This window comes from Manacus vitellinus, unplaced genomic scaffold (assembly GCF_001715985.3).
Source record: "Manacus vitellinus isolate BGI_N305 unplaced genomic scaffold, ASM171598v3 scaffold_31_pilon, whole genome shotgun sequence".
NCBI lineage: Eukaryota > Metazoa > Chordata > Aves > Passeriformes > Pipridae > Manacus > Manacus vitellinus.
Genome location: NW_021940379.1, coordinates 8,903,460 through 8,931,122, shown reverse-complemented (window position 1 = coordinate 8,931,122; position 27,663 = coordinate 8,903,460). Strand labels below are relative to the sequence as shown.

The 27,663-nt window shown below is 40.6% G+C and overlaps 1 protein-coding gene across 1 annotated transcript; it reads right to left on the bottom strand.

Annotated features, from left to right (window-relative positions):
• Nucleotides 1-70: 70 nt before the first annotated feature.
• LOC103754885 (protein HIRA) lies at nt 71-27,663 on the bottom strand. The gene is made up of 25 exons (XM_018076201.1): nt 27,660-27,663; nt 27,182-27,352; nt 26,335-26,445; nt 25,182-25,272; nt 24,639-24,733; nt 23,726-23,821; nt 22,783-22,943; nt 21,716-21,883; nt 21,092-21,205; nt 19,509-19,579; nt 16,826-16,931; nt 16,034-16,255; nt 15,154-15,239; nt 14,518-14,712; nt 12,937-13,101; nt 10,842-11,046; nt 10,320-10,424; nt 9,402-9,550; nt 8,139-8,300; nt 7,315-7,373; nt 6,236-6,341; nt 4,395-4,517; nt 2,852-3,015; nt 982-1,070; nt 71-478 (listed from the first exon to the last, which is right to left on the bottom strand). Exons 1-25 carry the CDS (start codon nt 27,661-27,663, stop codon nt 362-364), a joined length of 3,135 nt encoding a protein of 1,044 aa, XP_017931690.1. The 3' UTR covers nt 71-361.

Sequence of the window (27,663 nt, the reverse complement as noted above, 5' to 3'; positions counted from 1 at the left end):
AAAAAACCCTAAACAGGGTTAAATATGCTGAAGTACTGTGCTTTTCACAGGACATCCAAGAAACCGCACAAACAGTTCTCAGCTAGCTTTAATATGAGATCCAGATCCAAAAGGATCCCCCTGAAGTACATATCCATGACTTCCCACAGAAACAGAGGCCACAGCTTCGATGGTGAAGTTTCACTTGGGGAACCGTCCAGCTCCTCCACTCCTCCTGTCCCGGAATCCACGGGGACCTCTGGGCACAGCCCCTCCCTCAGGAGTGTCCCACTGCCGGGCTCTCGCTCCTCTCCTGGCTCTGGCTAATGCTGGTCAGCAGTTTCTCTCGGACCAGGCCCCACAGGGAAAATCTGGGAACATGCTACTTGTCTCTCAAGATGTCCAGCTGCTCTTGATACTCTGTGAAAAGCCTCTGGAAGCGGAGGTTCTGTCCAATAACAGGAAGAAGCTCTTTCAACAGTTCTCTCTTTCGTAAACCCTGCACAAAAAAACCACAAAAACATCCTCAGAATCTATTAATTGGTATCATTAATATATTCCATGGAGCTGTTTAAGATTCGTGCCCTTTTTCCTGCCTGGAGAGAGCTGCATATTTTATGTTCTTACTCTGCTTACATGACTCCTGGAGTAAAAGCTGTGTTCACATTCCCCCACTCCCGAGGCCGGTGCAGCCTCTGCAGGTCCCGAGCCAGGCCGTGCTCGGGGAGGGGACACGGCAGGGCCATGTCCCTGTCCAGGCTGCTGCCTCAAGAACGTGGGGACCTGAACATGCACCTCTGCTCCAGCCATGTGAGACTGCAGCCAGCAGCAGAGCTGACACTGGGGCAGCGAGCACTGGGCTCTGGTTTCACATGAAATAAATCTGAATGCCATGGTAGGGAGCCTTTTATGAGATCAGAGCAGAGCATGGAAGGGGTCATGTCCTGTAATTTTCATGGGAAACTCCTCCTTGTTTTTTATTAAACTATTATCAGGACTTACCATAACTGTTGATTCCCACTGACTTCCAGCTGAGTAATGGACTGGACCCAGTAAATCCTTGCATAATTCTCGCAAACGATATTCAAACCCTGGACATTATCAGAAATAAAATCACAGTCACAAGCGTTTCACAGACAACATTCAGGAAAGAATTACAAGTATCTAGAGTAAAATAAAGCCTAAAACATTGATTTCCGAAAAGGCATATTACTATTCTTACAGCAAATTTTGGTAATATAAGATGATTTTTAGAGTTCTGAAGAGTTTTATTTAAAGTTCTCAACCCAGAAACACTACTAAAGATGATCTAAAATTGGGAGAAAAACTGCAGTAATTACTCTAGTTTGTTTTAAGAGCTGCCCTGAACCCAATCTCACTCCCTGCTCCCACATAATGATACCAGCTTTTAAAACCCCAAACACTGGAAAACTGACAGACTTCGACAGCCAGAGAAGAATCCAAAAAACAGATCACAAGAGTTAGAAAGCCACAAGATGAACATCATTGAAGAGCAAACGTTGTCAGGTTGCATTATAACAGAACTAAAATGGATCCATATGCATGAGTTTTTTTAAAAAAGAACACCTTTAATAAAAGGTGTTCACCCAAAAATTAGAGGGGGGAATTCCCTTGCAAGTAACTTGCCAATCAAGGTATAATAGATTGAGTATTTTAATGGATTAGAATTCAGTCGATGTTGAGACAATCCTAAGAATAATAGGTCAATAATAGGATGTGCCATTTTCAAAGTTTGTCAGCTCTAGAAAACCAGTGAAACAGCAACGCACACGTGGCCAAGCAGAGCTGGCTGTGCCATCCATCCACACACACAGGGCAGCGACACCCGTGTGGTGCCAGATGAACCCTGTGCACACAGCAGAGGTTCTCAATTAGTGAAGGCTTTTAAAAGTACAACCATCTCCTTAACATATGACCCAAGAAGAATATTTTAATGTCAACTGGGGAAGGATAGAGAGAACCATATGAAGTTCAACAAGCTCTCTTGTTAAATAAGATAGGGGTCAAAAGGCAAGAATTAATGAGCCTGATTTTAATTCTGCCAGCACCTATGAGGTGGCCTAACATGAACCATTTCACCTCCCTCTGTGCAGAGTGATAACAACGGTGAGGAATAAGGCTGAATTAATGCAACAGGAACTACTAAACTAGGAATGCAGACAGGCAAGAGATACAACAGAGATCTTTAGAATCCAAAAAGCATAAAGTCAGTTGGTTAACCTTATTTAACATTAGCTTATTTAACAGCACAGAGAGACACTGTATTCAAATATAAAATAGACACCAGCAACCTTTCTTGTGGGTTTCCTTCCTCACAGAATTTAACCCCTGAGCTCACCAGTACAGGTGGTTGAATTTTTAGAATGTAAAAAAAGAATGAAGTGCCAGGAATACGAGCAAATTCCCTGCAGTTTGCTGTGCTCTGGTACAATCACCTGGGACTGAGCAACTCCTGCATTTCACAGCAGGCAGCAACTGCCAGCTGCCTGAGGAACAGGACACACTCTACCAAGTGCTGCTGGTGTCCTTGGAACATCTGTAGCTGCTCCCAGACAATACATATGATGTGCCTGACAGACCAGGGGTTTTTACAATGCAATTCCCATTATTTAAGTCTGCAGATGGCACTGCTTCCCTGGACCACGGCCTGTTCCCAACCAGCGTGCCCAAAGAGGATTCCTGAGGCCTGGGCACTGGAGAGGCAGATGCACTGCACAGTCTGTTCTGCTGTGCAGCAGAGCCCGAGTGCTGAAGCCAAGTGCCAGCAGGAGAACACGAGGTGCCACCACAGCCCCAGGACAGCACAGTGTTCCTCAGAAGCTGCAGAGGCAGCACAGCCCCCGGGTCTCACCTTCATTGACCAGGTACCGTGCATAGATGAGGAGCCAGTGGCGATACTCGTGACTGGACTGTAACATAAGTGCTGCTGCAATCTGGTTCTCCAGGTAGGCCAGGGTTGTCTCTTGTTGCACTAAATGAGGCATGGAGAACAATCTTGCAGCTTGCCTTCCTGAACTGCAAAACCAAAATGGATTAACTGGCCAGAGAAACAGATATAAGCTCAAGGAATCTATATTTCTGTAGTACTTCCTACACTACACTTCTCTTTCACAGGCACCTAATGCTTCCAGAGCTCGAGCTTTTAATGACAAAGGCAGCACTTCAGAGCAAACTGCCTTCACCCCACTGGACCACTTACAAGTATCAAGGTCCACGGAGGGTTTTCTGCCTCCTGTTCTTTTTCTCTTCCTTTCGTCTGTCTTCTCTTTAAAAACACATGCTTATCAGTGACCAGGGGCTCCTAAATGTTTATAGGAAATTAAGATGACTGACTGCCTTTCTCTTTCTTTGTCCCTCAGAGGTAAAAGTCACAAAACAAACACAAGATACAAAGTTAGACTAAAGCATTTAAAGGATTTCTTGCATGTAAATGTATTGTCATAAGAAGGCTAATCTGAAAAAATAAGCAGTTATTAGAATCTTTTTCAAAAAGGACATTTTTCAGTCTGTTATCTTTGTTCTCTTGTTTGTTTGGATTTCAAATATTTTTCACAATTAATTCCCCTTCCCTCTAGAGAACAGCAATAAAATCATACAACTCTATATGGTTTATCTCAGAAAAAAAAATTAAACTTAGATGTGAAGAACAGAAGTAGCAAAGAAATCTGCCTGGGAAATCTAATTCAAATCTGGACGAGGATGGGCTATTAAACTACCTACAGAAGTCTGCTCTGGCTCACACAATTCCCTGCTGATGTTTTCACATGTTAAAAATATGCATTAGATGACTAATCCCTCAAAGACTTCATTAAATAGATCCTTTGAGAACAACTGAACTACTCAAAATTTGTAGGCCTACTCCAGAAAGGTGGTAAACTAAAAACTAAATGCCAAATGTAAAAAAACCCAGTTTGGCTAATAAAAATATTACATGAATTTGAATTGGAAAATTACAGAATTTTCCAATACTTAACCCATCCAATAAAGAGGAGTCATAAAATAATCAAGTTTAGAGCATGCTTTCCTGCCCCCCCAAATCTCAAAAGTACATTAAGATACAGACTAAAAATGTGCAAAGGTTTGAAAAAGCCCTGTATGAACCACTGATCCTTTCAGAGCCATTGGTATGTGCAGAATGAATCCCTGACTGAGCAGGGAACACACCACCCCGAGGGGTGCAGAATGAACCCCTGACTGAGCAGGGAACACACCACCCCGAGGGGTGCAGAATGAACCCCTGGCTCAGCAGGAACACACCACCCCGAGGGGTGCAGAATGAACCCCTGGCTCAGCAGGAACACACCACCCTGAGGGGTGCAGAATGAACCCCTGGCTCAGCAGGAACACACCACCCCGAGGCCCAGCAGAGGTGCCGGTGGAGCGGTCACACGTACTTGGATGTGCGTCCCTGGATCACAGCCAGGGGCCCAGAGCACAGCAGGGCTTCCTGGGAGGGCACGCTGGTCCTGAAGTCTGCACACTGTGCTAGGGAGTCCTGCTTGTCAGAAACCAGGTTCCTGCAAAACAGCAAGCAAACACAGAGCGAGTCTGAGGAGAGCAGGCAGTGATGCCAGAGGAGCCAGCTCTGTTCTGCCCCACAGCCTGACTTGGACTTTCATAGACAGTCAAAAAATATCACTGCAGTGCTCAGGAATTCCAGAGACCCTGACTATTCCCAATCTGTGTCCAATGTCTGCTTCTGCCGTGTCCCTCCCACCCCTAAAATTTAATCCATTACATGTATAATGCAATTTAGCATTACCTTTGAAGGAAATGAACTTTTTATTTGTTGTTGTACAATCTAATAAAAAGCCAGGTCCCAGAACGAGGCCTGGAGTGAATACAGGTAATGACCTTCTCCTGAAGAACTTGGTTTTACCCCATGTCAGGTCTCCCCACCCACCAGACACGTGTTGACAATCTTTCCTACACATTACAGCGACTCCTTCCCGTGGAGGGAGCTGACACTGCAGCTGCCATTCCCACACCTAACCAAGGATATCGTCTTCCCTGGCTTGAGATGCCAGGGGAAAGACTGGCTCACACCAATGCTAAGTTTAGACCTTCAGACAGCACAGAGGGAAAATGGCACAAACATTTAAAATACCCTTTGCTGCTTTATCATGTTTAAATTTGTATGATGACTAAAAGGATTGCACTTTCATATATTTCCCAAGCTGTGGTAAAAATCTAAGAAATAACAGAATTATGCCTGTCTTCTGCTCCTTACTCAGTTAATGTAAAGAACAAAAAAGGTGTTTTTCTTTTCCAGAGGATTCACATCAAGTAGTTGAATAACAACAGTTATTCTAAGGAGGAGTTAAAACAATAAGCCCTTTAATAAGCATGCTCATTACACTAATTACAACAATTATATTAAGACTGCAACATGTTTTTTTTTCCTCTCAGAAAAACAACAAAGAACCTGTTTTGGAAAGACACTGCAAATAATTTAACCATGGAAATTTTTCATAGGAATTTATGGCTTTCCACGGGGAAGGCCTGTCCGACCCCCAGCAAGACACAGGCTCTGGTGTAGCCTTTGCTTGTGTTTAGGATGCCAGTAATGACACTTCCGTGGGAATTCCCCAAGTATAACAATTTCTTCCCTACTCCCCTACTTGACTTAGTATCTTCATTAAACCTTTACATCTCAGAGACAAAGAGCTCTCTTCAAAACTTGACTGGTCATCAGACACACAAACATATTAAGGAGTGATGGGGAGTGACCAAGTCAGGTACTTGCACAGTCGGAACTGGAGAGAAGGGGTGTTACTTTCCCTGGAAACTGAGCAAAATTATTTTAACATGCCAAAACAAAGCTCTGAAAATTGTTTTGACAATTTTTCCAGAACTGCAGTCTTTTACCTAAAGGAGGGGTATTCTAAGGCTAGATTATCTCTAATAATTGCCAAGTTCTTGACAGATTCAACTGATGTACATCAGCAAAAGTATATATAGGTGTATGTTCATAAATAAAAGGAGATGCACCATGTAGGAGAGTGATACAGTAAGTTGCATTTAAACTTTTTCATTTTAAAAATTTATTTTAAACACAAAAAAGCATAAGGACATAATAGAGCAATGCCTAGACAGACAACAGTGAACCAAAGCCAAACAAAGCCTGGTATGTGATCCTGCTCAGACTAACCTTCAAAATCTGAAGTGAAACAGCAAGTCAGAATACACATCAGTTCCTCTAAGCTGCAAAAGCAGGAAATAATATTTGACTTACCATGTAGAAAGAGAAGGATTGAAACAATATGCCTTTCCATCAGACATGCTCATTACAGGTATTCCATGCTGAGTCAGCAAGATCTGAGAGACAGTTGCATCACTTCCTACAAGTCAAATCAGAGCCAAGTGTTTCTTTTGGAGTCTTGCCTAACACTCACAACAGCAAAAACCAGCATCCACTGTTAAGTATCAGCCATAGCAACCAACAGAAAAAGGTTCAGTGTTGTTCCCAAGCACTGACAGGAAGGTCAAGACAAGCTGATGATGATAAACACCAGTCTCAGTGCAGTAGCACTAACATCAATTTTGCAAAATACAGTATTGGTCTTGGTGCTGCAATTTATACAGAACAGAAACATTCTCCTTACCTAGGGAAAATCTTCAGCCATTCTGCCAAGTCTTCAGTCACCAAGAAGCCTTTAGCTTTCTTTTTGCCATTAAGTTAAAACTCCAAACCCCAGCACACTTAGCAGAGCGTGCTCTCTAAGAGCACAGTGTAAGTGGGATTGCTGGAGTCTGTTCCCAGCACATTCCAGGCCCAGGGCTTGTGTGTGTAACCTCTCATGGAGACATTTGCCAAGGGCTAATACAGCTGCTTCTTTAGGTAGTTTGATCAGTACTGTATGGATTACAGCTAAAACAGGAGCCAATATGCTGAGACACTGCTTTTTTGAGAACTTATGTTGGTGGTGATAGAAACTGAAGGTTTTTAAGTAACAAATCAGAAGATAATCAGTTGCTGTTCATCATTAACACAATAAACAGGCAACTTACACAGAGAAATCGCTATAATAGCAGATTTACATTAAATATTTATTTTGTGATTGTCACAACACTCAATTTCTACATTCAGAAGTAAGCCAGAATATAAGCTTCAGAATCGCATACAAGTTTGCTATTTGGTGATATTTCTACAGGATATCAACACTGCCAATAACTTCCCTTTATTACACAGTAATGAAGGGAAATTATTTATTTAGGCTTTTAAGGTTTCATAAAATTTCAGCATATTCATAAATGGCACTACATAGGACAGGTGGGCTCAAAGGTCAGTAATTAAGTGGCCTCTTTTATTACCTGAAAATATTGTTTGCAAAGACTCATCTCTAACAATGGCTGTCTGCTTGTGGACATCCCTGAAAGACACAAAAGGACAAGTCTGCAGTTTACAAACAACTGAAAACTCCAAAATCTTTTAACAAATGCACTTCTTCACTACTGATGACAAAGTGGAGGGTTTTGGGACTTTGGGGTTTTTTTTGTTTTGATGTTTTCCTCATTGCTTCGACAAAATTATTTTGGCAAACCCAGACCCTTACAGCAAGACAGAATTCAATAGCAGAGAACAACTTCTATGGCTCTTTACAAGGAAACCTCATTAGAGCTAAGCAAACACTGAGCATCCAAATAATTCCTTTAGGAGCTCTGACTTCCATGAGACATTAGACGGAATTCAACAACTGGAAATGAGTTCCTGCTGGTTTTATCCTGGCCTCTTGAAGATGGCTGGAGTACTTCTGACTGAAACTCATGCACGTTATTGGTTAAGTGTGATGGAAAATGCAAATATCCACATTTCTCCTTTTCCCCCCAGTCCATTCCATATGCATGACAAGTCTGGCCTAAGGAGGTTGTTTAAACCAGTAACTTCAAGCTGATCTAAATGCCCCTGATTTTACTTCTAGAATCACATTCAGTATTACAGACCCAGAACAGAGAAGAAAAGGATTCAAGTCCGGCCCTCTCAACTCTTCATATTCTATCCCAAAGTGGACTTGTGTTCAGACCTGCTGTAGTTTCAGCCTCATTTTCAGCAGTGATGCACTGACACAACTGAACCTAAGCCTATAAAACACACATGCACACCTTCAGCTCTGAAATGAGCTGGGCCATGCACTCACCACACAGAGAGCGTAGCAGCAGTGGTGAGGGCCATGATGCAGGAGCCTGTGCAGTGCAGGGTGGAGATGGGGGTGTTCAGTATGATGGGAGGGAGAAGGCGACGACCACAAGCTGAAAACACCGACAGCGTTCGTTTCTCACAGGCCACAGTTACAATCTCACTGGAAAAAAATCAAAGAAATATCAAAAAGAAATGTTTATTTACTGTCAAATGCAATTAGCATAAAACCAGACTGAATTCTTAAGCTATCACACAACTTGGGTTAATTCCCCAAAAAGTAACTATTACAGCTTTGAAGAAAATCCTGGCTACCAAAAGGTAAGATCATGAACTAGTCAGATTATCTATATCTGTGCATTCCCTGCCTCCTTCATGTGATTGTAACTATGAGGAGATGGGCAAGAGAAAGTTTGCAGGCAAAGATAACACCTTTTATTAGACCAAGGGGCATAGCTGAAAATAGCAGTAAAGCTTTTGTGTATACACAAGGTCTTCAGGCCTGTACTTGTATTTAGCTTTAAAATCTGCTGCTTCTTTTTCAGACCCGGACATGGCTCAGGCTTTAGAAATATACTTTCAATTTAAACTCTGAGGTTATAACTAAGCAAAATCGAGGAAAATACAGAGGAAAAAATAGCAAAGAAATTCAGAAAAATATTTCTACATCACAAAATATCCTTTAGCACTTGAAAATCTGTCACATCATGATTTAGACAAATTTAATGAAGAAATTTAAAGAAGAAATGTGAGTATAGAGGTAAATTGTTTTAAGTGGCTAATGAGAATTTGTGATGTTTTAAGAATGCATAGAGCTAATACCTGAAGCAAAACTGGTCTTGAGACTAAGAACAGTGCACACTTTTATCTACAAATATTTATTATGAAAAACTGTGTGAAAATTACAGAGTGGGTGTGTGTATATGTGTGATAAAACCAGCAAATAGCAGTAGTCAACACAGAAACGTCAGAATCCCTACAAAAAACTCCAGAGGATAAGAGCTTAAGAGCTTGAATGAATTAAATCAAGGTAGCTGGAAGAGAAATAGGACATCTTGAGCCAAGCACAAAGGATCACAAAAATCCCTAACAGAAGCGACCCAGTTCATCAACTTTTCTAAATAAGTAGATAAAGGCTTTAAAGCCTCTACTTATTTGTAAATACGTGGGTTTAGGTGTACTTAACTTTCTGTAAATGTAATTTTGTACCCTTAAAAATGTTTTCTGGCCTTCAGGACCCTCTTCCTCCAAACCAGACTCTTACCAGCTGCCGGCTGCGGCGAGGATCCGACTGGTGAGGACGGTCTCCCACTCCTTCCCTTCTCGGTTACACTTCAACCTGCTCAGCTTGGAACCTCCCACTGTGGTCATTTCATTCTCCACTTCAAGGTACATTGATGGATCTGAACTTATCTGAAATACAAAGAATTAAATAATAATTTCTGGAAGAGATAAAACCCTACTCAAAAAAGCACCAACTACTATTAGACCCAAGACAGTGCAGTCTTAAAGAACAGATTCAAGTATTGCTTTCTCTGTTTAATAGGGCTTCAAAATACACTGTGGTATTCCAAAAAAAGCAGACATCTGAAAATCAGTCTTGGCTAAAACAAATAATTCCTTTGCATTTGAAGCACAAGCCTTAGGAAAGGTTCTGTCTGTGCTTCCTAATTATGTGCCCATGTGGAACCAGACTACCACAACCTAAACACACAGAAAAATTCTTTCATAAATACCTAAAGCAATACCATCTGCAAGTCTCTTCAGATGCAGAGAAGCTCCAGAGAGCTCTGAGAAAACGCTTGCTTTTATTCTTCAGTGGTGCACTACCAACACTGCTGCAATAACAGTGCAGCAGCTACTCCTGCCACAGACCCTTCTCCTCACCACTGACTGGGGTAACCAGGAGGAAGGACTGATGAACCAGGGGAATTCATTCCTCTTTCAAGTGTAGCTAGTTCAGAAGTGTCCTATTTTTAGCTGATTAGCCATTAACTTCACTCATAAAGACATGTTCTCAGAAGCTGAGGTATCCCACCACCTTGCTTGCTTGAACAAATACACATTCAGATGTTAACTTGGCAAAGGGTCTGAATAATCTCAGAATATTTAAAAAAAGCAGGATTTTTGTTTGTTTGTTTGTTTTTAAGGTATTAAGCCTTTTTCCTTACAGTCCACTTACTTGTAAAGTAAACGATTTCTGTGGGATTGGGGTTGGCAGTTTAAGTGCTAATGCTGGTGCAGAGATGCAAGCAGCATCCTTCTCAGAGGCCAGTGCAGCTGAGGACTGGAAAAAAATGGCAGAAGTAGTTAAATTTTTCTGTTAAAAAAAGTTAAAACCAAAGCTATTATACCATATAGATTGATTTGAAAGGGATTTTTTTTTAATTCCAAATAATGCCAACTGGAAATATTAGTGTTTTTCCAATTAGCTGTACAAATACAAGTTTTTTAAAATAGCTTCTAAGAATTAAAAAAAATCAAAACAAACTTGAAGTGGTCTTTTTTTTTTTTTTTGAACCCACCTGCCCCCCCCATTTTCAGCTGCAACTAATTAATAGAAATTCTGGTACCTTATATGGAAAATATAAGGGATGGCTAAAAATTCTGAGGGACTGATACTACTTGAGTTTCCCCTCAGTTGAGGGAACAAGTCAACTCGGGACTGCCTTGTGAAAGCCACAGTGAATCTTATTTCTTTCACCTGAACAGTTAAAGTTACTGGTACAAGTCTGGAGTCTTTCCTAGGCCTTCCTTTTTTCTTCTTTTCTACTGTTTCCCCCTCAAGTTCCAGTTTCCGTTTGGGGACACTGAGTGGTTTAACAGCTGGAATCTTCTCTTCACTGTCACTGCTGCTCTCCAGAATATCCTTAGGCTTATTGTCTTTAATTAAATTCTGATCCTTCAGTCTGTAAAAGAAAAATTTCATGTTTTATAAGAGCTGATTCCAAAAGTTGCCACATATCATGTGCACAGCAATCCTGTAGATAAGAAGACACATTCTTAGCCCTGTTTGAGTGTATTTCAAAATGCACAAAGGCAAGAGGAAGAAGCTGAAGAGGTTTGGCAAATCCTCTCTAGGAGTACAATGTGCAATTCACGCATAAGCTGATCAGACATATTGTCCCCTTTAAAAAAAACTAATCAAACCAGCAGTTAGCTACAGGGGAAAGCTGGAAAGAGCAACCTTATTTTAGCATTCAGTTCCAATTACAATCAGATCTCTTTCCCTGAGCTGATACAAATAATTCAGCACTCCAAGATGCAAGAGTAGTTCATCTTTTCCCCTTCAATAGACATTACAGTTTCTACTTACTCATGTAGAACTTCCTTTGTCGTTCTGTTGTCTATCCCCAAAACTTGTCCTATTCAGCTCTCACTGCTGTAAAATGTATTTCTGCAAACCATAAAAATGACCCCTTCCACTATCCCAGGTTGCTCCAAGCCCTGTCCAACCTGGCCTTGGACACTTCCAGGGATCCAGGGGCAGCCACAGCTGCTCTGGGCAACCTGTGCCAGGGCCTCAGCACCCTCACAGGGAAGAATTTGTTCCTATTATCTAATCTAAACCTGCCCTCTTTCAGTTTGAAGACATTTTCCCTTGTCCTACCACTACCTCCCCCCGTGAAAAGTCCTTCTCCAGCTCTTTTGCAGCCCCTTTAGGCACTGGAAGGCTGCAAGAAGGTTGCCTCAGAGCCTTCTCTTCTCTAGGCTTACAGCCCCAACTCTCTTAGCCTGTCTCCACTGCAGAGGTGCTCAAGCCCTCTCACCATTTTCGTGGCCTCCTCTGGACTTGCTCCAACAGGCCCATGTCCTTATATAACAAAATATAATATAATATAAATAAATACTAAGTACAAATCCCTGTGAACTCTCTTGTTAGCCATTATATCCTAAAATAGGTCATTTATTCATACTCTCCCCATTCCCTCCAGTAGCTGGTTATTAACTGACACCCTTTTGCCAGTTATTCCTTAACTGCTTGCCTTCACAGAAATACTTTGCATAATCCAAACCTTTTTCTTCTGGCTTCTGAATTATAAACAATGAACTTTTATCCATACTTTACTGACACATCAGGAGCAATTATGAGAGTCATTTAATGCATCTTTCTTCTGCATCACATGGTTAAACCCTCTGACATAAAAATATTGATGTATAAAATATGTTTTATTGATAATAAGCTGGGGAACTAGACACTTCTTTCTCCAGATTGCTATTTTTTCTCTCACGTGTTTTGGTGAAGCAGGAACACTTATGCCATAGCACACTGTGGCACAAAAACAAAGGCTTGTCTCTTTTTTTTAAGTCATGTGGATCCAGAGCCAAAACTCCTTAAAATCAAAAAGTCTTCTCCACATGCCTTCAAGGCACAAAACTGAAATACAACTGCAGCTTTAATGATGCTAGGCTGTCTGCTGACAAGGATGGTAATTTATGTTGAAGGAAGTCTCTGCTGTGCAGAGATGCAGGCTGGCTATTTTGGGCTGGTTTTGTCTTCCAAGGAGCACAGCTGCACACAGCCACACAGGGAGGCACGTGCACACACAGCCTCTTGCAACAAGGGCTTGAACTTGGAACATTTTGAAGAATCTGCTTGATACCAAAATGCCAGGGACAAATGTACAAAGGGACAATGCCAGCAGAGAACTTCCCTATTTGCAGCTGTCCCCTTCCCTTCAGTAGTGGAAGAGACCCAAGGCAATTTCTGCAGCCCCAGCACCACGACATCTACACCCCAGAGAATCAGCATTTCAACTCTGCATCAGCACCTTCCCCCTCCCCAGGCTGTGTCTTACCTGTCCACAACAGTTTGGTTTGTGTTTGTTACCACAGCAGTCCCTGAGGTGGCTTTGGAGCGTTCTGTGAATCTGGAATCAAATGCTTTCATGGGTTCAATCTTGGATGGAGTTGTCAACACAGAGGATGCAGGAGGAGCAGTTGAGGCAGAGGTAGCATTTACACTGTCAATAAAAGAGACAGGAAAAGAAGGATTAAAATGAATTTTGTATTGGTAACCTGCACTGCTCGCAACAACTAGCTAGCATTCATTACACTGGCTAGAAACCATGTTGAAAACCTTTCACTTAAGTACATCATGAATTAGGATATGCTTTTGCCACCCCTTCACGTGTCACTATCCTGAATGCTTTCCCTACTCTCAAAAACTGCCTGTGATACACCTCAGAGCTTCATGTGGCCACATGTCTAGATTAAAAGATCCTAATTAATTCATTTTGTATTTTTAACTCAGGAATGAAACTTTCAGGAACAATACTTTCAGCTGCTATCTATGTACCCAAAGGGAAAGGATCACTATTTTAAATAATCACTGGGGTTCCTGCTTTTACCCCTTGATCAGGTTAGAAAATCACTTCCATTACAATATTATATTCCACTGTTTAGCAATCAAACAATTTGGGCTGAAACAATTCATGCCATGTTTAGACTTTTGTTATTGAAGAATCCAAACTGATTATTAGGCCTTTCCAAGCACAACTCTAAAGCAAAGGAATGTGTTTCCCCCACACTAAAGCATTCCAGGGATCTGTTATTTGAATAGCTGTTTACTTTAGAGATTTTTGAATTCATTCAGAGAATGAATTCAGGGAATTAATTGAAGAAAGAATGGGTCTAAAATAACTGATGTTTGTACTAAAAAGCTGCTAGAAGTACAGTTTTCAAAGAAAAGGAGACTAGTTTCATCTGTCAATCATTTCTTATAGTCTACATGCTCATTTTTTAATCTGGGGCCAATTTCAACTGATGTGATGTGATGGATAAGCAGAGGTTCCAACACCACTTGTGCTGTTACAAAGACTGTAAAAACACACTGAGGAGAAGAAACCAAGTCAGTTCTGCCACTGAGAGAACAGCAAGTAAAATTAGTGGTTCCATTATTCATTTGAAAGACACATTGGCCAATAAGCTCAAGTGCACTGACGAGTCAGCGACACTCTGCTCTGATGGGGTTGTTGGACAGGAAAGAAGGATCACCATGTTCAGAGAGAGGACACAGGACAGAATTTGATGTAAAACAGGCTTCATGACTTCCAGTACTGGAAAGCCTTCTATTATTTACTAATAGCAAGCCAACAATCCATAAGCAGGTCAATTTGTTAGAGCCTCAGCAATCAACTGCACCCCTCATTGCACTGGAGTTCACTGCCAGAACTGTGCACATGGATTTACTCATTCCTGATTTACCACTATTTAAAGTAACCAATACTAATAAAATCTTGATGTTTTCAGGAAGGTTTGATTCTCAGAGTTTTGCAGTCAGGAAACTGCTTTAATAATTTCTTGGTTACAGAACCATAAACAGAAATTTAAAACTAAACAGACTCATGTAAGTGAAAAACAAAACTGCAAATACCGACCCATCTTTATTGGCTGCATCATCTGTTGGTTTTATACTGGCTGCTGTTGGCTCCACAGAAGGCTTTGAAGTATTAAGGGAATTTGCTGCGTTAGAATCAAGTGACATGAGCTGCTGGTTACTTTGAGAAGACATCATTGAGCCAGACAGAGTTCCAGAGATTGGGATGCTATTGAAAAATGCTGTAGAAAAATCCCTAAGCAAAAAGACAAACAACAAATATATTACTCAAAAACATGTAAAAGATAAATGAAAAATAGTAATTTTAACTAAACTATTTATTCCATTCTTCCTTTTTCCACATGTGGATACTCATACACAACCTAAATAAACCACCAACATGTAACTTTCCATAGTTGGTTTCTCATATCCAAAGGATATTAAAGTCAGTACTAATACAGATATGAATCTACAATACATAATGGCAGATAAGGAGAATTAGCCTGAGCTATTAGAGGTGAGATCTTATGGCTAAGAGAAGACAGGCCAAAGCTGTCTTTCATAAGGACACACACTTATTTCCAACACATGCTTTATGATGCTGTAAGTCAGAATTCAGAGTTTGCACAAGGGAACAACGACAACAAAAAGATTAAAAAAGATCCCAAAGGATTTTAAAGATGACTTCCAAACATACCCAGTGTCCAGCTGAGCAATGCACAGAGGTGTGATCCTTCTCCGACCGTCTGCAGTTCGGGTTTCAACTTGTTTTTTTAAGAGATTCTGTTGGAAAGTACATTTCATCATCATTTCTGATAAATAGGAAATGTTTTTTTACTTTTTTTTCAAACAAACAAGTATAGTAGAAGAAAGATGTGCCTCAATTAAAAATCTGCTAACAAAGACTGTTTCCCATATCATCTTTGAACCATGCCATTATTGCATAGTCAATCTACATTTTTATTATTACAAGTGTATTTCAATACCATAACTTTTTTTTGACCACTAATAGGTGTTAAGTAGAAGCTCATATAGTACCAAGTACAACAGAATTCTGATTGTGATTACTGCTCTCAGCCTGTACAATAATACACACTATTTTACTTTGAACACACACCTTTCCAATCTTCAATCTATCCATCTGTAGAAAAGGTATTTGTGAAGAATGTAATCTGCTCTCCACAGTTAGAGAGTCAAGTCCAAAACATTCTCATCTGTGTGTATCGAGTCCTTCATTAGAAGTCATGTTTTATGTTTAGGAGAGCATTAAATAAAGCTTTCAACCTCTATCACTGAGAAACTGAAGTACAGTTCTACAGCTTCCCTGTTATGAGTTACTTTTGGGTTCCTTCCTGCACACCAAGAATTTTGTATCTGTTGCAGAAACATCCACAAGCCTTTTTCCACAGTCTTATTTCTGCTCAAAAGCACTGTAACTTTTCACCAAGTGCCAGTAACTGACCCAGTGACTCGGGCACCTGGACCCTTCCCAGGCTGGAAGGACACAGAAACTGGTTCTGTCATAAGCAGTTTGGTGTTTACCAGCTTAGCACTTGGCACTACCCAAGAGCACTTACCTTCCTGATGTCCTCCAAACTCTCCCCATTAACCATGCTTGCCACTTTGGGAGCTGCTGCATTCCCGGATCCTTCCCGGATCGACGCGTTCTTCTGATCCACCTGCTGCTGCTGCCTCTGCTGATACTTGAGCATCTCTGGATTCTCAATAATGGTGGTAGACAACTGAGCTTCAGTCATGATAGCCAGGCTTTTACCATAGGTGGACTGGTGAATGTTGCTCTGTGGGCGTTAAAGATGTGAGTGACTGCAACTGCTACCGTGGCATCACTGATTGCAACACAATGGAATCACAAAACCTAATGGAATCCATCAAATGCAATTGCCTTCTGTATCATTTACACACTAGATTTTTTCTTTCTTTGTGTTTTCAACTAACACTAAGTCAATATGTAAAATAATTGGAACTCAAAGCTCTAGTTGCTAATAGCAATGAGAGGAAAAACAGCCAACAGCAATCAGTTTAAAAAGAATTGCATACATGCAAGTCAAAGAGTAATTTTAAAGTGTTTTGAAGCACCCACTCCTTGTTTCCTTGGCCAAATAATTACTTCAAATGTATAATGATGTGTAAGCAAGTGGATGTTTTCCAAATACTCTTTCCAGAACAGAAACTAATATGACGCATTCATTTCTTGACTACTCTCTTTTAATGATTTATAAAGTAGACAAGAACACATTTTCTATAATATGGAAACCAGTCACTATATACTTCTATAAGTAGTCCTATATTTTAATTGAATCAATATATCCCTTAAATATGATCACAGGTTGTCTGAGTGCTTACTGTACCTTTTCCTCCTCACTAAGTGGATCCCCAAGTTCATCCTGGGAAAAGTCCAAAAATGCCACAGATCCATCCATGGAACACACCAGGATACCGAGTCCATTAAGGGTCCTGAAGGAAATAAAGGTCCAACTTTGTTTGCAATCTCTTTGATGCAAAGGAGCAATGTGATAAAGTGCCCAATAAAAATCTTAGCATAAGATTTATTATCACAGCAATGCCCGATGGAACCAAACAAGTGGGACAGTGAGGAGATGGGATGAAGGGCAGCAGGAGTCTGTGTGCCAACAGTCCTTGGCAGACTGCACACAGGAAGGTGGCATTGGAACAATACACCCACCCATGGCACGATCAGCACCATGAAAACCTTCGTGAAGGGGTAACTCAGAGCAGTGTTCACAATGAACAACGGGAGAAAATTATGAACGCTCCAAAAGATGTACAAAATCTTTGTGCTAATGCCAGAGGGTGAAGAAAGGGGCTCTCAGCAGATGAGCAATCCATACACATCTTTTAAGGCCCTATAAACTGCTGTTTGAGGCCCATGGAAGATGAAGGTTCATCATGCATGGGAAACAAGTAACTGATAGTCCATTCCTATAAGAACTCTCTGATCCAAATAAACAAGAAGGGAAGGAGAAGAAACGAGATTCTTAAGAGAGAAGCCCTATATGTTGGGTAAATGCCTTTTCTCTAGCAGCATTCTCTCAAGCTACAGCAATCAAAAGAAAGCAAGCTGAACATCCGAGCAGTCCAACAATCTCTGTATTAGGCAAGAACATGTGTCTGATTTTGTTATTGTTCATTATTTGTGGTTTTAAGCAAACTGCACGTCCTTGTATGTGGGAATGTATTGTAACCCTCTTCTGGAGGTCTCAAAAGGTTTTCTTAGCGACAAGAGAGAGGAGAAACTACACGTTCTAGTCTTAATAGAATTATACTCTTGCATATATAACATATTATTGCACATTGGAAAAAGTATTAGATGAATTCTGACTGCTCGCCCAGACACTTCCAGTTACAGAGCTCACAGAGACAGCAACACAGTGCCTTACAGATCAATTGTTACAGAGAAGGAAGAGGAAAGGAAAGCTGGCACAACTCTGACATCCTATCCAAGTTACTCCAGCAAGGCTCAAAAATGGATTACATGCACCATGGCTATGGGCATTTGAAAATATCTACTTTTGTGGTGGCTGGTGCCCTGATAGCATCACACCCACAGCAGTCAGCCTTAGAACCATGAACTAGGGAAACCAACAGTACTCCAAGTTAGAAAATGGTAACATCTTGTTCAGAGCTTTCTGCTTGCTTAGCAGACAAAATTGTTGAGCTCTTATTGACCTCTGGAACCAAACAATTGTTCTGTGAAAACATAATCATTTCAAGATATTATGATGATGGATCCAAGTCTAAAACTCTGAAAGAGAAATGACAGATATAACAATATAATAGTATCAGATTTCTCTGAATTTACTCAGTCTGTTTTCAGAATGGAGCATGTTTCTGGGAACATTCCATATTATTGACATTTTAGCCATCCGTTTCAGTTTGTAAACAGGATATAAAATATCAAGCTTCCTGATGATCCTTTGTCTCTCAAAGATGCCACAAAACCATTTCCTCAGAAATTGCAAAATGTTAACCAGCTATGACTCCCAATGACTTCATGCCATGAAAAATGTGCAAACTGCAGACGGAGAAATAAAAAACACTACAGGAAAACAAAACTATTCAAAGCTATTGTAGTACAGCAATAGCAGCACTTCTCATGAAATATTCCACTTGCTGGCTCTCTAGCCTTTATCTGCTAATGAAAGAAAAATGTTTTGGTTTTGAAAACTTTATTGTGGTTCACTGAGCTTCATGGCAAAATCCACAGAGCACACAGAGAGCAGGAAGTTATACTGTGAGCTTTGACATTCACAGCATAAACCCACCTGGATGGTTACAACTATTAGGGCAGATTTTCAGAAGTCAGGAAGCAATAGAATTAAGATGGTCTATGGAATCAGCTGTGTGGCTATTATGAAAAAAATATTAGGCATTTTCTTGTACATAACCCTTAACTCTCTAAATCACCTGCTGTACAGGTGCAGTTTTTTTTAAATACCCTTTACTGAGTGGTCTCATGGGCTTTTTTCCCCTTATTATTTAAGTCTTGAAGCGAATGAAGAACTATTAACTTCTGCATTTTTATGACTAGGCCTTAGGAAGAAAGCAGGAGAGGAGAGAGTACCACTCACTGCAGAAAGAAGAAAATAAGGCTTGGGACAGTAGACTGCTGGGAAAGTGGATTGTCCAACCAGCTTCTCACAGATGTAATGCACATAAAACTCACCAAGTCCACCACGTCATGTTACAAAATAGACATTCTGTGAAAAAATATCAGTGAATCATAACAAGTAGGAACTCATTCCACAAGTATTTTACTGTGTCATTACTAAATACATTAATTTTTATTCAGTTTTATTCAGTTTTAATGTTATATAATGTCCAGTGACCACATGCTAATTGCTAATGTTACTACCAAAGATGTTGCAGCAGAATCAAAACCTTCAGGAACCAATTACTTGTGTTCCAATCACAAGCTGTACTGTTATAAGGAATTTCCAGATAATTCTGGAAAACATCTAAAGTTGATGACAATACTTTGGTTTCTGTAACAAACAGCAGAAATGAACTTACCATGAAATGTCCATGATTGACTTGTCAAACAGCTCATGTATGACAACTAAAGGTCGCTTCAGACATGTGAGCTTAAAAAAACCAAAAAACAACACTCATAAATGTAGAAGCTCTACACTACCACAGATATTACCTCATTACACTCTCATTACACTCTCCCAGAGCCCAACAATATCCACAAACAAGATGTTTCCTGGAGACATGCCCTACATGCCTGGTGGGGAGCTGAAGAACCAACTCACCCATTCCACTGCTGGGACAGAAAAGCTCTGGAGAGGAATAGCTGACATTCAACTCTCCTTTCTGAAACACAGACTGAATTTCTAAATCACCTTTGCCTTTCCTTCACAGCCACAGAACACCCTCCACCACTCAAAAAGCAATTCCACGGATGTGAAAGAGCTATTCTAAGCTGCTCTGAGATAAGGGGGTTGCAAACTGCCAGCACAAGAGGAAGACACAAAACAGATCAGGTTTCCATGTCCTCACTCACTCTACTTGTCTAAGAAAGTGAAGCCTATGAAGAGCAAAGGGAATCTGACTCACAACTATCTTTAAGAGGATCCCTCTGCACTTATGAATCAGCTTAGTAATAAAGAACTGAATGTGAAAATTCCCAATAACCTGTTCTAAATCAGACATTCTAAGCTCTCTAATGTTAAACCAATGGACTTAATATCCACAGTGTATAGTACAACTGAAATGAAGCCAGAGCAGTCGATGTGGCTGAGAAGTTTTATGCTCATGGGTTCACCTTCAGTACTTATCTGTGCTTCCATAGGTCTGTGCTCTATACATACCTAGTAAGCTCTTCAGGCCTATAACTTTGCACCTCTGTAATCCCTAATATAACCTCAACAGCCATTCTAAATGAAATCTTTATAGTATAAATAGACAGTAAAATATACCAAGTGATACTCTGATATGGGTATGCACTGGTAGCACTGCCAGAAACAGATTTAGTGTTATGCATCCAGCGATTGATGGATAAATATCACACTGGAATCTATAAATAGTAGACTGGAGTTAGCAATTGGTGTGTTCTGGCACATGTTCTCATCACAAAGCTTTACAAATCAGTTAAATTTATTCCCTGTATTTTGCAGTTGCCAAACAACCCGCCTTGCATTTATAAATGTGAGAACAGCTACTCTTCTCTTAGCCAGAATAACAATTTGAGTGTAGATTTTAAAGTAAAACCCAAACTACATGTCAAAAGTATACTTAAAAACTTCCCTGACTTTCACATTCCTTTCCTTTGCAAAGACAGAAGACAAGTAAAAGACACAGGAAGGAAATAGGGCTGAATTTATTAACTGTGGTAACACATTATGTCCCTTAACAGTTCCTCCCCCTTACCAGGGCATGTACTCTGCCACTGGTTCCTAACTGCTCTTGGCTTTAGAGAAATTAATGAATAGCAATCCACTTCCTTCCCCTCCAGCTAAACCTGCAACAACAGAAACAAAAACCCCTGAAATGCACCCAAATATAAGACCTAATGCTGTGCATGTAACCTTTGTGCTAAACCCCAGGTTATCCAAACGACCACATCAGTCCAAAGCAGCAAAGGAAACACTTACCCAGACAGAAAGAGATCGGTCTTTACTGCCAACAGCACAACAGCAGTAGGGACAACTTGACTTGGTGGAGCTCCCATTCTTTTGTTTCTTTTTGAAGATTTTTGGATTGAATTTCTAAACAAATGAGATGTCCAAATTTTATTACAGTAATTACTTTTTAGCAGAAGATCTGCTTTAAAGGCTAATTTTCCACTTAAGAGTGAAAAAGGAACATTTCATAGGAACAAAGTCCTGAACCAGACACTATAAGAGCACTGAGAAAAGCTGTAGGGGCTTTCTTAAGGGGCTTTTTGAATGCCTTAACAGGAATGGCAAATAATATTAATTTTACTAGGGATCTAGTAAACCTACATCGCTTTAACCAAGTCACTGAAGAGCTAACAAAGCCCGTGTTGGGCATTCCTGACATGCTCCTGTACTGCCTCTAGTCTTGTTTGTCTCCACCTGGTTCCCTTTATCACACCAGCAAGCTGATTGCTACCAACATGTAAAGTTGACATTTTTTAACCACCACGATGCATTTGCTTTACTAATCTTGATGCCTGTCTTGGCCCATTTATACATAAAATTATCAAAAAGTGCATAACAGAAGTTTTACTTCAGGGGTAAATGACTCTCACTCACCACTACTGTAACTGCCTTCCGATGCCCTACAAAATCCATGTTGGTTTTCCATCCATCCCTCTCAATGATCTGAGCAGTGGGTCCAGAATTATTCATGGCATGAGCAGAAACAAGATAGTGACCATCAGGCGACCAGCTAAGACGCAACACATGAGTTGTCCCTCCACACTGACAAAAAAAACATACCAGAGCTTTAAAAGTGTTTGGTAAACAAACCATAATAGTTAATACAAACTATTTAAATTTTACATCTAGGGAATATGATTACAAAGTAAGTTTTTTGTGAACATTAATGATCTTACACACAATTCTTAGCACTTGGCCATGTTTACATAGGTGATGAAGTGTAACTTAAGAAGTCCTATCAAAAGGGGGGGAAAGGAACCCAGAGAACTTTTTTAAAGGAAGCAAAAATGTTCCATCTTTTTGGGTACTGTTCCCTCAATAATTATAAGTCCCAGTTAACGACAGGGTTGCAGCACAGCAACTGCTAATGATGAGACTTCAGCTCGCCACAGCAGCTCACACGTGAATTTAGGCAGTTACAGTCTGCTACAAAGAGTAACTGTACCAATCACAATACCATAAGATCACTGCACAACACTCCACTCACTAAGCACCAGATTCTGTCCCCAGGTATTTGCTCTCTTGATCAAAGTCACCACATAACAGCCCTGTGATGTCAGACCAAAGATCCCTCCTAAGTGCTTCTCTCATTTCTGACAGTGGCCAACAGAAGATGCTTAGGGAAGAAGGTAAGACTGCTGTAACCAGGGTGCCAATACTTCCTTGGAACAACCACTACATTTCCAGAAATTTACTGAATTGTTTACATAACCCACGTGAACCTTTGGCATTCCCAATATCCAATGGCAATGAGAGTCTCCAGTCAATCACATTTTGTGTGAGGAAGTAGCTCTTTTTTCCCCCCTTTTGAACCTGCCACCTGAGAACTTCATTTCATTCAGCACTGCTAAATTAATACATGTGTCAGCAGAATCAGAGTTGTTCTAGTTTTCTCTCACTCTCAAGGAATTCCCTTTGAACAGTCCCACATTCTGAGGTACCTCATCGAAGGGTTTTGTGATGCTGGTTTCCAGCTGCCAGTCCATGGTCCTCCACACCTTCAGGCTGCGATCGTCTGCCTGCGAGGCAATGTACTTCCCCACAGGGTCCCAGGTCAGCCCCTTCACCAGGCCAGAGTGCCCCTTCAGAGTGGCCAGAATTTCTGGGCAGGCAAAAATTGAGAACAGGGAGTAGTTACTGAAATCTCCTCTAGGACAGACTGTTGAGAAGATTTTCTTTACTGTACAAACAACCAAACTGGAACCTGTGCTCAAGCTAACACTGATATAAAAAAGTGGTAAAGAGAACTCTGTCCAGAATAAGGGTACAAAACTCTTTGTAAAAAATAGCTCAGAGCAGAAAGACCAACAAAGCCCAGGCACTTCAGAATAGAACTTTGAAGCTGTAGAAAAGCAGCACTTTAACTGGAATTTCAGTTAAACATTCACCCTTTCCTCCACACCCAAACATTATCACAACAAATTCAGCTTTGTGCAGCAAACGTGAACTAAGTCAAAGTTTTGACTCGACAGACACACAAGCCTGGCAGACCTGGTAACCTATTTTCAGTCACTCTCTTGCTTATCAGACTGTGGGAGGAGAGGCTGAGAGGGTACACAGTCAGCTTCAAAGTGTAAAAACTGGTATCAGTACTGGAAGCCAGCTTCAAATAAATGGCATGTAAGGAAAATACACGTAATAATGACTGTCATGTAAAATGAGCAGCACAGCCTGAATGCAGCTGTTGTCACCAGCAGGGTGGAACCCAGTGCTCATTGCCATCCAAACCTGGACAGAGGACTGACCTGCCAGGTTGCAAGTGTGTCATCTCAAAATGCCAGCCATTACCCCAGAGAGATGTTCAGTCAGTGAAACACACCCAAGGAGGGAAGAGTTTGTCTTGCACTGCACACACTTGCCCATCTGACACGGAGGAGTCCTCACCTGGAAATTTGACAGCATTCCAGATGACAACAGTGTTGTCAACACTACAGGATGCCAGCCAGGCATCATGGGGAGACCACGCTACATCCATCACATCTGCTTGGAAAAAAATAACTTCCATTAGGAAAGAGGTTGATGGTAATCAGAAAACCCAAAAATCTTTTAAAAAAGAACTGGCATGGCAACATTTTGCTCTCCCTGAGAAATTATTCTCATTTCACCAGAGTAGAAGGTAGGACAGGACATAGCAAGAGTTGTTGGGAGTTAGGTTCTCCAGCTTACAATGTTCAGTGGGGGATCAAAAAACATCCAAGGGAGAGAATGCAATGTTCAGTGCTTGTAGGAAGTACTAATGCCTGTACAAAGAACTCTGTCCTGTTTTGGATAAAAAAGTAACAGAAGCTATTGCAATACACTCACTTCATTCCAACATGCATGGTCACCTTGATTCTAATCAAAGCTCATGTCAGCAGGTGCAAAACACATCTGAAATTACTTGTTTATTCATCTTTTGCACTGCTCTTCAGTTATTTTTTTTAAATAAACATTAACATTCTTTGGTTTACAAAATCTTCATCCTTTGCTAACCAGATCATTCACTGGTAGCGTGAACATTTACTTAAATAAAAATACAGTTTATCTTCCTTTATTCAAATTCATTTTTAAGCTAGAAAATAGCAAAAAGTAAGTTTCTTAATAGCTAATTCTGTTACGTAGTTGCCAGAAGTTACTCGTATGAAAATCGCATTTGATTAAAAATTGTATTTTTTTTTTAGATTTTTATTGTTGCTCTTAAAAGGAATTTCTGACTTGCCACCAAATATAAATGTTTTGAACAAAACACTGTGACACTGAAAAACTATTTTCTTCCAAATACATTCAAATCACATTCATTCAGCACCTTCTAACTTACCCCCGGAATGGCTTCTGAGGATCGAAACACACCTCCACTGCTCCACATTAGTAAGTTTGCTACTAGAACCAAACACAGTGCTAGGTCCAATGTACCTAGTTAAAATAGAAACAATTAGCAACAGAACCACCTCAAGTTCTTCTTTATAAAAAAAATCAGCTGCACAGTGCACTTCTATTAATCAGTTATTCCTACAATCAAAATGGAAAGGGAAAAACCCGTGGTTTTTTAGAGCAAGTAATTCCAGTTATTAAAAAATTAGCTTCAATAAAATGTACAATTTCTATTTAGGGTGACTCTTCAAATCTCACCAGGAAGCTTTGTTCAAGAACAGAAGAAAATGTGTCAGCTCCTGCAGAGGAGAGAGACCCCCAGGCAGACACACAGTCCAGCACCAGGGATGTGGTGTCACAGGGTTTGGCTCCTCGTGCACCCAGAGAAGCTCTGAGCTGTCAAAAGGCCAGCACTGAGGAAACACTAAGGTGTGCCAGAGAGAGCCACTGGAACTGCAGTACAGAAGTGAGAGGACAGGAAGGTGCTTACGCCGCTCGTTTCCACACCATAATGAGCTTGTCGTCGCCCCCCGAGGCCAGGTACACGCCGTTGTTGGACCAGCGCACGCAGTTCACACAGGCTGCGGGACAAGGGAGGGGGAGGTGAAACATGGCAATAAGTGGTTCACACAGGCTGCAGGGACAAGGGAGGGGAGGTGAAACATGGCAATAAGTGGTTCACACAGGCTGCAGGGACAAGGGAGGGGGAGGTGAAACATGGCAATAAGTGGTTCACACAGGCTGCAGGGACAAGGGAGGGGGAGGTGAAACATGGCAATAAGTGGTTCATTCACACAGGCTGCGGGACAAGGGAGGGGAGGTGAAACATGGCAATAAGTGGTTCATTCACACAGGCTGCGGGACAAGGGGGGGGAGGTGAAACATGGCAATAAGTGCTTTGGAGCGGGACAAAGATCACAGCAGGCAAAACTTGACAGGAGACATTTAGGATTTAAGTGTGCTTCTTCCACTCAAAGCAGTTACTCTGCCTGCTTCAGATAAATGAATTGGTATTTATCTTCCAGTAGCAGTTGAGGACCTTCTCACTTAAAAAACCCTATTCCTTATCTAAAAAAGCCTCATCAAAAGTAGCTCAAAGGAAGAAACATTAATATTCATCTAATGAAGGAAACTGCTCCTGGTAAATGAGGTGGGATTAAGAGGGCAAAGAAGGAAAGGTATATCTTGAATAAAGAAGGGACAACTTGTCAGGTACCCACACTAATTCTAAATGTAATGTGCAATAAATCCAGAATAATTTAGAACTATAACCAATATACTTCATATGAGGTTTATTTTACACTTATTTCTTCTCTTGCCCTTTCCTTTAGAACTCCCCATTTTCTCAGGATGTGCATTATCAAATACTTTGTGGCCACAGCTGAAAAAAAGCTTATAGGGAGGAGATTTCCAAAGGTATCTATATTTCTCTGCATATTTACCCACATATTAACATTTTCTACTGAATATCTTCAGAAGTATATAGCCAAAGTATGAGACCACTCTGCTGTATTTTATTGATTCTTCATCACTGGACAGAGCACAGTTTTTACAATCACATATGTGTAATGCTTAAGCTTTGGCAAATACCACTAGTCAGTAAAAAAAGATAAAAATAATAGGAAAAAAAAAATCTTTGTTACCTAAGTGATTGTCCATCTGACAAAGCATCTTGGGAATATTTTCATTCTTTTCATCTTCCTCTTTCAGGACAGGAGCCATATTCCAGATCACAACTTTGCCAGAATCCTGACCTGTAAGAAACCAAAAAGCCCCCCCTTTCAAATACGTGCAAAAAAGCTTTTCAAATTAATCTCAGTCCCAGAACAGATGCTAAAATATAGGCATTACTGCAGTGTGAATTTTGGAAACACTTGAATACAGATGCCATTTTGATACAATTACACCAAGTCACAAGTGCTTTATTTTTCTTAAAGCTATTAAAAATAAATTTATACAGTTCAAAAATCATACTGTACATAACTGATATCAACTACAGGGACAACTACTTATAATAAAATTATATTTTAAAAGAGAAAAGATATATTAAAATACTAAATTGCAATTATTGTAGCCAACATAAAATTATTCACTGTTGTGAACCAAGTAATATTTCTGCATGTATTTCTTAAGCTATTCCATTTATATAATTGGATTTTTCTGTCCCAATAGCTCTACTATTTAGCAACTCAAAAAGCCCAACTGCACATTCAGTTCCTCTTCAAATAAAAAAGAAATTTGGCCATGACTCAATTATTGCAGCTACTATCTCACTGATGCCCAAGAGGATGAGCACATCAGGACATGGAACCCTGCCTTCTGCAGGAACAACAGCACTTTTCGATACATTTTAATGACTTACATAATCATCTGTTTCTTAGAGATAAAAGTGATGTCTTTTCAAAAGGGTCAAACTGATTGAAGTGTGGTGAAGGCACACAATTATTATTAGAGCCCAAAGTTCCACTTTTTATCAGCACACAGACATACCTTGTCCTCCTGTTGCAAACTTGGTCCCATCTGGGTGAATGTCCACTGAAAATATTGGCTTTCCTGGAATTAGAGAACAAGCAGCAACACACTGAGTTGTTTTACAGCCAAGAGAACTGTAATGCCAGAGCCACCAGAACTCTTCTGGTTGGCAACTTCCTTTTCTAAAAGCTGCAGTTGCAGGAATGACAGGAGCTGAGAGCAGCCTGGCACAAAGGGCAGCCCAGGAAAAGCCTCTCTGGAAGTTGCCACTCCACAGCAAACCAGGGATAACCCAGGACACTTAATCCAAATGCCAAATAGCTCAAAGCAAAACAACACCAGAGTGCCAAGGAGGCAAAACTGTATTTGAGTAAGGAATTTCTTCCAGGTTTCTACAGTTCATTAGCTGATGACCTGAAGCAAGTTGTGTTTTGGTTTCTGTTTTTGCTTTTCTAAAATCCTCCCCATCTCAGGCATCTGCTGGTCACACAATTACCCAT

Excerpts from the sequence above, each read along its gene's own strand:
- LOC103754885 (XM_018076201.1), bottom strand. Across the intron at positions 9,551-10,319 it reads AGAAATCGTTTACTTTACAA|ATAAGTTCAGATCCATCAAT; the intron begins GTAAGTGGACTG and ends TTTGTATTTCAG. Across the intron at positions 8,301-9,401 it reads CTCGCCGCAGCCGGCAGCTG|TGAGATTGTAACTGTGGCCT; the intron begins GTAAGAGTCTGG and ends ATTTTTTTCCAG.